The sequence below is a fragment of the Neomonachus schauinslandi genome, chromosome 5, assembly GCF_002201575.2.
Source record: "Neomonachus schauinslandi chromosome 5, ASM220157v2, whole genome shotgun sequence".
Lineage (NCBI taxonomy): Eukaryota > Metazoa > Chordata > Mammalia > Carnivora > Phocidae > Neomonachus > Neomonachus schauinslandi.
Window position 1 is genome coordinate 17,678,999 of NC_058407.1, and position 14,442 is coordinate 17,693,440.

General features: G+C 49.8%; 1 protein-coding gene across 2 annotated transcripts in view; it reads right to left on the reverse strand.

Annotated features, from left to right (window-relative positions):
- CHST11 (carbohydrate sulfotransferase 11) overlaps positions 1-14,120 on the reverse strand; it is a 259,142-nt gene extending 245,022 nt beyond the window's left edge. Inside the window, exon 1 of one of the 2 annotated variants that reach the window (XM_021687589.1) lies at positions 13,957-14,120. In XM_021687589.1, the coding sequence (XP_021543264.1) occupies positions 13,957-14,059 (103 nt within the window). In that variant the 5' untranslated portion in view covers positions 14,060-14,120. Of the gene's footprint in view, positions 1-13,941 lie in introns of both variants that reach the window. The other variant, XM_044915832.1, reaches the window with a different exon arrangement.
- Positions 14,121-14,442: the final 322 nt, after the last annotated feature.

The following is a 14,442-nucleotide window of genomic DNA, read 5'->3' on the forward strand; positions in this document are numbered from 1 at the left end:
CTTTAGTCAGATAAATGTTTGGTCAATAAATGTTTGAGTGATGGATGGAGGGGTAGATGGATGTCAGTTTGTTCATACCGTATGAAGTCACTCATTTTAGGGGCACCTGGGTGGCTCAGTCGGTTAAGTGTCTGCCTTCGGTTCAGGTCATGATCCCAGGGTTCTGGGATTGAGTCCCACATCGGGCTCCCTGCTCAGTGGGGAGTCTGCTTCTCCCTCTCCCTCGGCCCCTTCCCCCCCCACTCGTGCTCAATCTCTCTCTCTCTCTCCCTCTCGCTCTGCTCTCTCTCAAATAAATAAAATCTTTAAAAAAAAAGTCAATCATTTTAATGATGATTTCACCCTAACTATAAATGTGTATCAATTTTGAGACCCACTAATAAAACAAGATCTGAGTTGGAAGAAATAGTCTTAGAAATAGTCTAAGCAGTAAACTGCAAAGTCTTTGTTCGTTTTAGCCTTGAAACTTTCTTCCGACAAAATTTTACTCAGAACCCCAAAATATAAAGGGGAGAGGCAAGGAACTACTCTGCCAGAACCCTCCTTGACCTTAAGTCATCTGGGGCTTGGACGAGTAGTTTGAAAATTGCCAATGTCTCCATGTATTCATTTATCAGTAACACATGAAAGGGTCCCCAGAAGGGGGGAGAAAGACCAGGATTAGAACCCCAGTGTCCTGACCCTTACCCGGGGCCCTTTCCACTTCCCTGCACAGCCTCCTCCAGTCAAGGTCATCCATGTTTTACCACAGATCAAACACTCGGCAATGACCACAGAGGCTTACAGGGCTGAGACTGGGTGCTCTGGGGCCACTCCTCGTTTATTTCCCACGAAAATAAAAAAGGAACATCACTGTGACTTCCAATGACAACATCCTTTACGTAGCTTGAATCCCATTTGCAGGAAGGCACTATCAGACCTGTGTCTATTTTTAAAAATCTATTTGTTTTTTACAGACACAGGAAACAAAGTCTACGTAACTGCAAGAACTCTCTCCCTAGTCCTGCAGGTAAAAGCCCTGAGCCACTCGCCTCCTGAATTAAATGGATTATCCTAAAATGAGCAAGGCCACCGCTACTAGTTAATATCTTTAAGCCTGTAATTGTCTTTCATCGAGGGCTCACACCTTCTCAACAAAAGCCGTTTTATCACAAGTGACTAAAAGATTGCCCATTTGGTTTCTGATTTCAAACCTGTGCTTCCATTTTTGAACAGCAAAATTATACAGAAAGCCCTCCGTACATAAAACCTGGACTCATTAAGGGATTTCACTATCTAATTCTTCCGTTTTCAAAATAATCTCCATTCCAGTACTTCTGCACAGACTTCCAATAATAAGCACTGCCTTCATCAGACCTTCCAATCCTTAATCCCTAAATCCGCACAAGTTTGCCAGCGTAAACCCAGAAACCCCTGCCCTTCGCATGGCCGCACACCCCCTTAAACAATGATGCACATCTACACCATTATCTCACTTTCTTAAAAAATGAAGCCTTTTGGAAAGTTCTGTGCGTTGTTTTAATGGGAAAAGGGGGACCAAGGGGGGTACAAAAGGGGATCAAACCCCTATGTGGGAACCAGCTCTAGGATATTTATCAATGGCTGTCAAGTACTACAGTCTAGCAGAGAAAATGAAGGGGGCCCTCAGCTTTGTACCAAGCACAATGCCCCCCACAAGTGATTCTGAAAGCCAGGGATGCCTTTTTATGCTGTGTGTGAGCTCTATAATTAACCCGTCCTCTCTCCCACAGCCCAGGAGTGGAGTGGTAAAAAGAGGGGGCCTTTTGATATGAAGATTACATAGGGCAGCATCTCTCAGGGGGACAATGAGATCAGACCCCCCACACAGCCCACAGGGCGAGTCTCCTCGGGGCCCCAAAGCCTGACCTTTGGGCCTTGGTTCCCAGGAGGAAGCAGCTGACTTGGTTCTCCAGTCTACACTGCCCCTCTCCAGGACAGCCCACAGCTGCAGCTGGACCCCAGACACGCCCAGGAGCTCACACTGGAGGAAGAAATTCTCCCTGTGACTATTTACACACTTTTCCTTTCTCCTGACACTTACTTCTTCCAGAGCCTCTGAGGGTGAACCCAGGGCACCATTAGCAACTGAGAGACTGAAACTTAACCTCCGTGGCCTATCATTTTGGCACAAGCAAAGCAAACAGTGGAGTTTTAAATCCCATCACAGAGTGCTTTTAGCTATTTCTTACTTTGCACTTTAGACATGCATGAATAATCTTCTTACCTCCCATTAAATGATAATAATAGAAACTATTGCAAACTGGCCCCAGTTCATTTGAGAAAGTGAGTTGAAAACTTCTGCCCTTCAAATGAAACAAGAGAGTTTAATTAAATGGAGCTTAAATTTCATCATGTGAAAAACAGGAGATCCTCAACCTTCCATGGCTCCCAGGTCCCAAGAATAAAATTCAAACCTGAGAGCATTCGGGACCCTCCAGGTCCACTGTTGACCCCCTCTCTCCCCCCGGAGCCTCCTGTGTTCCAAGACATCACTCTCCTTCCTGCCTCATCCCTGCTCTGGCAGGTGCCCTCCCCTGGAATGTCTTTCCTCTCTTTCTCCCATATTCCCTAGCAATTCTCTACTCATCCTTCTGGGCCCAACAAACATCACCTCTCCCGTGAAGTCCTCCTCAACACCCCCCCCAAATCAAGGATCCCCAGCTCCGTCCTTAGCAGTTTGTCTCTCTTTGTAACCCCAACCACATTTGGCCCCATAGATGGTTAATTATGTGTCTTCTGTCCACTCCCACAGAATGAATGTTCCTTGGGCCAGTCTTTGCACTCAAACATTTGTGTTAGAATCATTTTAAACCAAATGTAAGCAATTCCCTGAACCCCTCTGAGTTTCCACTGCCTCATCTGGAAAATGGAGTTGATAACTGTTTCTCTCTCTACGTTACAGAGTTTGTCAGGGTCTCATTAGGAGGGTCGAGCTTCAGATGACAAGAAGACTCTGAAGATAGTTCAGAGGCTGGAAATTACTTGATTCCACAGCTACATACATGATTCCACAGCTAACATCTCTTATTTAACACCTACAGTCCCAGATGGTCAACAGTCTTCCCAGAGGGTTCAACTTAGACCCAGGAAATAAAATGTGCCTTAAATTAAGGGGAAAGGGGCAAACAAAATAAACGAGAAGCAAACAAAAAGCCCTAATCCATAAAAAGTTCTCTAACACTTCGGAGCGACACCACCCAATAGGGTAGCCACTAACGTGTGACTGCAGAGCCTGTGAAGTGTGGCTGGTCTGAATCGAGATGTGTTGTAAACATAACATACACACTGGAGTTCCAAGACTTCGCGCAGAAATGTAAAATCTCAACAATCTATAATATCCACTGCCTGTTAAGTGGATATTTTAGATATTAATTTCACCTGTGGTTTTTATCATTTCTTTACTTTTTTTCAATGTGCTTACGGGAAAATTTAAAGTGACACACGCAGCCGACAGTACATCCTGGCTGGACATTGCTGGCCCGAGGACAGTCCTGTTTCAGACCCTCCCATTCCGGGTGAACGAGCAGATCCCCTCCCGGGACATACGGGTTCCTCTCGTGGGTACAAGCACCTAACAACCAACCACACCTTCAAAAGCTGTTCAGTTTTTTTGGCTGGGTCTACACCTCGCCATGGTGTTAAGTGAGTTCCTCTTTGCCCTCTGATGTGCCAGCTCAGTCACTGCCGAATCAAACTGAAAAGCCAATCGGCAAAGATGATGGCTGACAATTCCATGCTCGCCACCCCAGGAAGTGGGATTTTCTTCTTGGTTGCCCATCAATGTCAATGTGTTCACTCTTTCGACTGTTTTCATATTTACCGAGTAGCTATTGCTATGGTCTCAACGTATGTGTGTTCCCCGCCCCCCCCCCCCCCCCCCAGTATTCATATGTTGGAAGCATATGCCCAAGGTGATGATATTAGGAGGGGAGGCCCTTGGAGGGGATTAGGTCATGACGGTGGGGCCCCAGGGAGCTCCTTCACCCCTTCCGCCATGTGGAACTACACCAGGAAGTCTGTGCCCCGGAAGAGGTCCCTCACCCAATCATGCTGGCACCCTGATCTGAAACTTCCAGAACCGTGAGAAATCAATTCCAGTTGTTGATAAGCCACCCAGTTTATGGAGCCTGAACAGTGACCAGGACAACTACTACGTACCAGGCTCTGTTCTAGATGTTGAGGTACTGTGGTAAACGAGACCTGGCTGCTCTTAATGACCCAACACACCAGAGTGTGTGATGGCAAGTGCGTGCTCACAAACTACCACAGCGTGCCGAGGAAGGACACCCATCCCCTTATTCTGGCTACGTAAGACTGGTTGAAGATTGGACACAGGAGGCAACATAGGAAATGGACCATGACCTCAGGACACATCCACGTTGAAGTGAGAAGTGTCATCTGAACGCAGATGACAGTATGGCCCCCAGAGGGGATGAGCTCACCCAGGGATAGAGTGTAGGGTAAGAAGAGAAGAGGCTATCAGTGAATGTCCCACTTGGAGTCCACAGCTGGGCTTAAGGCCCTTCTAAACAAATTACCTCCTGACCTAATTAGCTGAAAGCGAGAGCACATACACGGAGCATAACGGTGACGTGAAGAACATAGTCTATGGTGTCAGTCGGACCTGGGCAGGGGTCCTGTTCTAACTCTCCAGGTCTGTGACCTTAGACAAGCTCCTTCACCTCTAAGCCTCAGTTTCCTCACCTGTACAATGGGACTGGTAAATGCTCACCTCACAAGATTGTGAGGATTAAATGTGTTAATCCAAATACAGCAGGTGGCACATTGCCTGTTACATACTAGGTGCTCAGGAAGTGAGGAAGGTTGTAGTATTCTTTGTGTGAGTGTATGTGTGTGTTGTTCTTAAAAAAGCATCAGAAAAATAATAGACTCTAAATAAGGGTTTCCCAGCTATTGTTATTCTGGGCTGGATTATTCTTTTTTTTTTTTTTTTTTTTTTATTTGAGACAGAATGAGAGAGAGAGAGAGCACACATGAGAGGGGGGAGGGTCAGAGGGGGAAGCAGGCTCCCTGCCGAGCAGGGAGCCTGATGCGGGACTCGATCCAGGGACTCCAGGATCATGACCTGAGCCGAAGGCAGTCGCTTAACCAACTGAGCCACCCAGGCGCCCAAGGCTGGATTATTCTTTGTTGGTGGGGAGCAGTGGTGGGCGGGGAGCGGGCGGCAGGGAAGGGCGGGTAGGCTGTCCAGGGCACAGAGGATGTTTAACAGCATCTCCGGCTTCTCCCCACTGGACACTAGTAGGACTCCCCCTCCCGGGTGTGATAACCAGATTCCTCCAGACATTGCCAAAGGTTCCCTGCAGTGGGCGAGAGAAGGGAGCAAAATGGTCCCCAGTTGAGAACCACTGGTCTCTATCAGGTGAGGTGGAAAGTTCATCTGGCGGAGGGTCCAGTGCCTAAAAAGAGAGACTTTTTCAGCATGTAAAGAACGCTGAGCACTGATGGACTCCCTCCTTGGCGATCAAGCCCAGCAGGACTCTCTCCAAGAAAGTAAGCAGTAGGCCAGCAAAGAGCACCAAGTACACCTTGGCCTCGCCCAGATCAGGATTACACCTTCTAACTGAATCCCAGTACCTGCTCTGGGGACAGTGGCGCAAACGGGCCTCTGCCCCGGCTATGAATGCCATCCACAGAGGCAGCCCCCCAGGCTCCAAGAGTGGGGGGTACTGGCTCCTGGGCAGGCAGAAGCCATATGGGCCTCCTCTGCACACAGCAGGTTCAAGTGTGGTGACAAAGGCCAATCAGTTCTGTCCTGTGCCATGAGCCACGCAAGCCACCCAACTGCTGCTCACTGAAGGACTACCACGGAGCAACTGCTATTTTTCTGAAATGACTTCTCATCCTCCTGAGTTCAGCTTCAGAAATGACATCGAGGGGCACCTGGGTGGCTCAAGGTCACTGAAGCGTCTGCCTTGGGCTCGGGTCATGGCCCCAGGGTCTTGGGATCGAGCCCCGAGTCGGGCTCCCTGCTCAGCAGAGCCTGCTTCTCCTTCTCCCTCTGCCCCTCCCCCTTGTTCATGTTTGCGCGTTCTCTCTCTCTTTCTCTCAAATAAACAATAAAATCTTTAAAAATCAAATCAAATTAAATAAATAAATAAAATGCGCCACTGAGGCAGAGCTCCGTTTCGGCCACGGGGGGTGGGGGATGGTGTGTGCCGGCACAGCTGATAGAAGGCTAGTGCAGACAGAAAGAAGACACTCACAGCAGTCTGGACACAGGACCCTCCCAGTAAACGTGACAGGGCACACATACGAAAACAGATAAACCCTGTCGTAAACACGAAGATTAGGATCTCAGGATGAGAAACCACAGTGCTTTTACTCCAACAATCTGTGTGCGCTCCGTCTGCAGCCATTTTCAAGGCACTTTTCCTTCTCGTTTCTCACTTAATCCTTCCGCCAGCACCACGTTGGAGAGGGAATATTGCTACCTTCACTTGGCAAAGAGGGGACAAAATCTCTGAGGCTGTCACTTCCAACGCAGTCAGTCATTCAATCCATTATTAAGTTGCTACAATCTCCGGGCCCCTGCCCAAGTGGTGGGGTGTGGCCACTACTATGCCAGATACTGCTTGAGCCTGGAGAGTCTTGAGCTAGTTCTCAAGGAGAAGCATTACTGGCACTTGGGCAAGATGACTCTGACGGGCGGGAAGATCCCATCCTTCGCAGGATGTCTAGCATCCTTGGCCCGGCCAATGAGACTGATGTCATCAATCCTCAGACACAATCAAGAGCATCCCCTACACATTTCCAAACATGGGGAGAGGGGGGAGACCCCAACTGAGAGCCCTTACCAGACGGCCTGGGCAACAGTTCTTACGTCAGACAGCCGTGGTTCCTCAATCCTCTCCATCTGACCTTAGACAAGTGAGATTCTCTCTGCCTCCGTGTCCCTGCCTTATAAAATGGTAATAATCACCATGTGTACCTTGTAAGATTCCTTTGAGAAATAACATATTAAACACCTGGCCCATGTCAACCTTCAGAAATAATACCCAATAAACACCTGTATTATTTCCCCCGGCTCATCTCCTGTATGTCCTCGGTAAATTGTATCTTTAAAGCTCCCTTCTCAGACACGCCTTGTCTGAGCACCCTCCTCCAAACTGCAGTCCCCTGGCTGCTTCCATTTCACCTCCTTCTTCCTTGCTTTATTGTTCTGTCATCATCAAACATGCTCTATGTTTGTTTGTTTGTTTCAAGGTTTTATTTATTTACTTGAGAGAGAGAGAGCACAGAGGGAGAAGAAGCAGCAGACCTCTGCTGAGCAGGGAGCCCGATGTGGGGCTCCATCTCAGGACCCTGGGATCATGACCTGAGCCAAAAGCAGACGCTTAACTGACTGAGCCTCCCAGGCGCCCCAAACATGCTCTATGTTTTAAACATGCCCCAGGAGAATGTACCACGAGGACACGGATTTTTGTCTATTTGGGTCCCTGCAGTATTTCCAGCACCCAGAACAGAGCCTAGCTGTTAATAAACATTCAACAAAGACATCTTGAGTGATGTCGACTGGATACAGCAGGCAGCCAAGGTCTGAAAGCCGGTCTCTGGACTACAAATTCTGTGTTCTTTTCTCTACAGTGAACGACCACGGATCGCATCCTGAACATTTTGTTGAAGAATTTCCCAACACAAGCTCTGTTAAAATTTTTCGTAAATCTCTCTTACTGAGTGGTAGTCTAGTTTGGGGGTGGCAGAGTGAGAAGAAATGGCATCTCCACGGTGACCACTTTACCAAAGTGCACGACCAGCTGCCCAAAGATAAACGCGAAGCTACAAGTAAGAAGCATCCTCACTTCCCATTCAACCTGCCCCAGACTCCTCTCAGACCCTCCAGGGCCTCCCATCCCAAATCTCTCTCCACCCCACTCTCTTTAGCTGCTCCCTCTCTCTGCCTTGTGCTGTGAACAATCTGTGGCTTGCCCTGCTCAGCCCCACCTCAAGGACAGGCCTTGGGCTGCTCTATGCCTGGAACATTCTTCCTGGGATGGACACACAGATGGTTCCTTCCCTTCCTTGAGGTCTCTGCTCTCCAAGGTCATCTTACCAATGGCAGTCCCTAATCACCTCTATATTAAATTGCAACCCGTGCCTCCCATCCATCTCCCCCTGCTTTGTTTTTCTGTCTTCACACCATCTGACAAGCCATCTATTTTACTTCTGCACTTACTTAAAGTCTGGCTATCCCACTAGAACGTAAGTACCCCGGGGGCAAAAATCCACATTGATTCCCCAAGTGCCTAGGACAACCCCTAGTGCCTAGCACAGAGTAGAAGAGGAAGAGAGACAGAGACAGACTCGTAAATTTTGATCGATCATATTTGATCTGAGATGTGTCAAATTACAGTTTCCAGGAATTTTTAACTGAACAGATCAAACTATTCAGTGACCTCCTAACAAGATGTGCCTTCCTGTTCACTTGTCATAAAGATGGGGTCTCAAAACTCAAGAGAAACTAAAAGGGAAAAAAAAAAAAACGAGTAAGCAAAACAACTTCTGGTTTTTCTAAGAATTTGAACGCACATGCCTGTTGGCAATGACCTTCCTGAGGCCTTTTGCACCTACCCTCCCCAGATTAAGAAGAGGTTGTCTAGTTGGTGGGTTGAAGGGGGGGGGAAAGGGTGGAGTCTGTGCTTGTAAGCTTTTGATTTCCTGTTTTTAAATGGCTGTGCCGACAGAGCTGGTCATAAGCAAGATGACTTTCCAACCAGATAAATATAAACCACAGCCACCTCTGCTGCAGGCCGGATCCCCCCCGCCTAGACCTCACAGAAATCTCCAGCCACCCTTCCCCTGGTGCCTGACCACCACTTTTATTCCCGAAAGCAATGACTCATGGACTCCCGAGCAGTGGCTAGAACTGTCGGAGGAAATTGCCTAAGTGCATCAGTCTCGTCTTAATGCAGCTAAGAAAATGCCCCACTGAGGTGCAAACATTCCAACCACCAAAGGGAGACCCCATACTGGACAAGTCCTAACCTTCAGTTAATTTCATGCTACTTTCGGGATCCATAACAGTCTCATATTTGAGACCCTCCTGATGTCTTTCCAAAGGAAGTTTCAGATAGATGACCTAACAACAGCCCCTACAAATTGCTTTGACTCCAAACTCATTTCATGTCTAAGCAAAAAGATTCTTTAATGTAAAATTAAATGTATGCAGGGGCACCTGGGTGACTCAAGTCGGTTGAGCGTCCGACTCCTGATCTCTGGTCTTGATCTCAGGGTTGTGAGTTCAAGCTCTGTGTTGGGCATGGAGCCTACTTTTAAAAAATAAATAATTAATTAGATTAAATTAAAAAATAAAATTAAACATGTGCAGCAAAAAAGGAAAAAAAATTGGACTGACATCCTACAAAGAGGGGGAGGGGAGGGGACAGCAGACGCATATGCAAGTCTATAAAGTAAAAAGGCTGTGATTAAATTTTGTCTTTAAACTTAATAACTAGTCACCATAACGATGAATTTGTCTAAAATACATCAAAACAGGTACAAAAGTCATACTGTGACCTCAACTATTTTTTTAATCTATATATTCTATAATTTATAGAACAAAGCACCTGTTGCCTCTGGGTGCCAGAATAATAAACCATTATTTCTCTTCTATACTTCCTAAATTTTCTAAAAAGAGCACATATTATGTTTGTAATTAGACTGAAATTATAACACAAAAGCACTGTGCTTTCAATCTAATCAAGTAAAACTACAAAGGGGTAACCCAAGAAGTCTTTAAATAAAGGGTATAATCTTTCAATACATGCAACCAAGGCAAAGAAATCCCAGGCAACAGCGAAAGTAAACACATGGCAAAGGAAAAAAGAGGACGAGAAAGAGACGAAAGGCTTTCTCCTCCGCAGGCTTCTCTTCTTTGAACACAAGCTTTCAAACAAAACCACAACCCTATGGACTGACACAAAAGGAAGGTTCAGAGAATCTGTCTTCACACATTCGGCACAAATGCAGCCTGGGGGCCTCTCAGCTTCGCCTTGCACAACGCAGCTCCATCAAAGCCCGGCCGTCCCGGGCAGGTATGCGAGACACCGAACCGTCCAGGATGCACTTTTAGAGGATGCATTCGCCGAGGGTCTACACGTGTGCAAAAACCACTATAGCATGTGGTTCCTTTCTCACCAACTTCAGGGGCAGCTCCCAGCCACAAAAGGTTTTCGTCCTGGGGATGGGTTTCTTCAAGGCAGTAGCTAAACAAGGCCAAGCTTCCCTGGTACCCAGGACACGGAGCAGTGCCCCCAGCTGCATCATACCTCAGGGCAGCAAATCTAGGCCTTGGGGAATTCTCCTGTCTGGTGCATGATGACTTAAACCAAATTCATGTCTGCGGGGGCCGGGGGGGGGGGGCGTGGCTCTCAGAGACCCGGAAGGCAAGAAACGGTCCCCACCAGACAGACCCAGACTCACTGACAGGGCATTCTTGGCAAGGCTTGACAACCTTCCTAAAAACTGGAGAAGTGGGTCTTCTAGGGTTGAGCCACTTCATGCTTTCATCCAGCAAATATTTTACTGAGCGCCTACTATGGGTCAGGCACTGTGCAAAACATTGGAACTAGAATGGGGCCTAAAACCTGATCCCGGGGCACCTGGCTGGCTCAGCCGGTGGACCATGCAACTCTTGATCTCAGGGGTGTGAGTCCAAGCCCCACGCTGGGTGTAGAGATTACTTAAAACTAAAATTAAAAAAAAAAAAAAAAGCCCTGATCTAAACAAAAACTATTAAATCAGAGTGTCACAGATCTAAAGAAGGCTGCCTTCCTGACAAGGCCCACTTCTGCCGAATGTTCCAAACAAATGAAAGATCAGCTACTCAAGTTTAGGAACTGCTTCAGTTTATGAATTAGAAAAGTACAAAAGACAATGGGCCCCAGATTAGACTCAGAGGGAGAGACAGCCAGCCCTCCCCATCACCAGTCTCCTTTCTTCTTTCTCTCCCTCCTCTCAGACTCCAGGTGTTCTCTAGCCACCAAAGAAGCCGGGAATCCATTTCTTTTGGAATACTATTTTTCTATATCAGATACAGGTATGTGAAACTCCTGCCAGAGGGCTCCAAATTTTTAGCAGCCCAATCTAAGCCATGCTGCAGTCCCTTCTGCCTCTCCCTGGGTGATCTGGAAAGACTGAAACTGCAGAGCCCGGCCAAAGGATCATCCCACCATTACCCTAAATTGAAGAAGCAAAGATCACCTCACTTTTAAAGAAATTCAAAGCAGTAGAAAAGATGGAGCATCAGCTCTGTGATGTTTAATGTCAGTAAAGTTGAATAAAATGGAAAAAATAGAAAGGGAAATGTTTAATATTGATTTCAAAACATATTTTTACACTCTGTGTTATAATGAACCATTGGCATGAAGTTTTCACGGAACCATATGTAATTCAAATTAAGGAAGACCTTTCGATTGAACCATCTTCAGGTCTGTATTGAAGAGAAGGTACTGAAAGTAGTACTTGCTAAGGACGGGGTGGGGGGTAATCAGAAGAGCATACTCATAGAGATATGAATAATAAACAAATGCTATTTCTTGGGTGGCAATGGGGCTAGGAAGGGAAGCAAAGGTTGAGAACATAGGGTCAAGGACAGAGGATCCTTATTAGGACACCCTTAGAGAAAGTTCTGTCCCTGATTCCCAAAGTCCAGTGCCACTTCCAAGCCAACGTTGAAAACCAGGGCTGGAAATTTTAGCAAAGTGCCAATTACAAGTTGGAAATTTCTTCCTGGTGTCTCTGGTTAGAAAGTTATTTCCTAATTCTCGGACAAGAAAAGCAAAGCCCAGGCTACATGAAAAGCATGGATAGCGGTGGTATTATAGTTAATTTACATAGTTACATATATAGTTATATATAGTTATATTTCCCTGGACCACTAACAGGTACAGTGAAGTTCAAGTGCATTCCCGATGGAGTCTAAGATCCATCGCTGTTCCAGGCATTTCTGCAAAGAGCTACCTGGCACTTCCCATCCAGGCAAAATTTTAAGTGACCTAAACACATGTCTAGAGTCTAGACCAAATCATTCGGCCCTTTGTTTAAACTGGTGGAGCCCCAGTGTACTTGCACACCACCCAGTCCCCCAGTCGCTGGGGCGGAGTCTGGTCTGGCCTCCAGGATGCCTCTGTCTGGCCCAGCGCGCTGCAACCACCGCCCGCCGCCCAGAACATCAGCGAGGTCCGTTTTTAAATTGCCTTAGAAGTTTCCCAACCACCGGTTTGGGTGAGGAGACAAACACGGCTGCAGTTTGCTGACATGGAACTAAAAATACCCAACTGCAAACAAAAGCCATCTTTTACAAGGCTGGCTCGGATGTCCTGAGGTTCCGTGTGGTAGTGTCAGACCATATCCTTGGCCGTGTGGCCGCTTTAACAACTGCTCCGGCCGAGCGGGGAGCCGGGCCCAGGGGCCCGGCCGACCCCTCGCTGTCAAGGAAGCTCCCAACGGCAGCCCTGGCCTGATTGATGGAAAGAACAGCTTTATTCCTCTGCCACCCACCCAAATGCAGGCTAGAAGAATTCGGGGCTGCGTCTGCTCAAAGTGTTAGATACACACTGAAAGGAGAACGCGGGGGGGGGGGGGGGGGGGGGGGGGCAAAAAGAAAAACACCAACCCCATTTCCCTGGAAGGAAATGTGCTTCCATCTCCCTCCTTGCAATTATAAAAGCAAATTATTGCTGTGGCTATAATGAGAAAGGCAACTCGGAGGCGTAAAAAAAAATGGATTTCGGAGCCAGTGTGGCCCAGCGGGGGCCTGCCGGGGTTGAGGTGGGGTGTGGATACCACGGCTCCCCGGGGAGATCGGCGTCGCCCCGAAGCCTCCTCGGAAGGTTTTTACCTGTTGGGCTTGGGGGCCCGAGCTGCGAACCCCCGGCCGCCGCGCTCGAAGGCGCCCCTCCCTCCCCAGGTCCCAAACTTTCCTTAGCGCCCCTTGGAAGGGGCGAGCCTCGATCCTCCTCCAGTCCACATTTCAGATGTGGAACTTGTAGAAGCTCCCGAGGGCTGCGGGGGAGGGGGCTCATTGCCACAAGCCCCGGGGCCCTCTGGGGGACTTCGGATGCTCGGAACCCAGGAGTGGGGTAAGCAACCTGACGGTCAGCTCAGGACCCAGCCAAAGTTTCCTCCAAAACTGCTGCGGTCAAGGCGTGACCCGGGGACCGTGACCGGCGCAGGGTCGGGAGAGCCGTTGGGGTGGGGGCACATGGTGAAGCAGGCCCCAGGGCACCAGCCGCAAGGTCACTGAGGAGCCAGACCCCGGGGGGCAATTAGCGGGCGCCCGGCCCCTTCCCCAGCCTGGTGGAGGGGCAGCGCCGGGCACCCAACCTCTCCCCACACCTCCGCGCGGCGCCGAGCCCGGGACACGTGGGAGCCTAAGCCTCGGGGTCCCCAGCTCGCGGCGGGGACTGGCGACCTCGCCGGGGCGCTCAGCCTTCGCCCCGGGGCCCCCCACCCAGGAAAAGACAGCGCGCCCGGGCGCAGGGCGGCAGGCTCCCGGCGCCTCTTTCATCCTCAGATCGCCGCATCAGCGGGGAGTTGCGTTCTCTTCAAACCGGTCCCCCACCACCAGGAGCTGCCCACAACCTCTCTACCTTGCTCTGCTACCTCGCAGACAGACAGACAAGAGACACAAAGAAAAAAGGGAGGGGGGGGAAACTACCGCCCCTCCTGCTCCCATCCTCCAGCCTGGAGCCGGGAGGAAGAGGAAGGTGAGCACGTCTTCCCTCCTCCTCTCCATCCCGACTCGGCGACCCGGGCAGACCGGGGACCAAGGAGCCCCGAGGTGGCTGAGAGGGAAGAGGTAAGGTTGGAAGAGGCAGAAACCCGGCGCCAGTGAGCGAGCGAGAGCGCGAGAGAGAAAAAAAAAATCCAACAAAACCACGCTAACGCGCCCCCTACCTGGGTGCAACATACTTTGGAAATAGAAGATGACCAGGATAAAGGATCCCAAGCAAGTGGCCAGCACCATCCGGCAAATTCTGTTCATCCTCATCACTTCCAGCAGCGCCGGCTTCATGGCTTTGTCCTGGCTGCGGGGACCGGGGTCTCCGGGAGGCGCGCCCGGGGCGCAGGAGCCGGGACCCTGCCGCGCGGAGCGGAGCCCGGGAGGCGCAGGGCAGGGCTGGGCAGGGCTCGGGGTGGGGGAACGATCGGGAGGGCTTCGCGGCCGCTCTCGGAGCCCCCAGCCCCGGGCAGGGGTATGGAAGGCGCCGGAGTTGCTCTGGAAGTGCGGAGATGCGTGGACCCGTCGGCTGCGCGCCCCTGCTCCTCCTGCCGCTCCTCTCCACCTCCCCGCCGCCTCCGCTCCCGCCGGCGGCCGCCGCGCTGCCTCCTCGCGGGCCGGGCGGCTGGGGTGCGAGCGCGGATGGTGCCGCCGCTGCGCTGGCCGCTGGGGCTGTC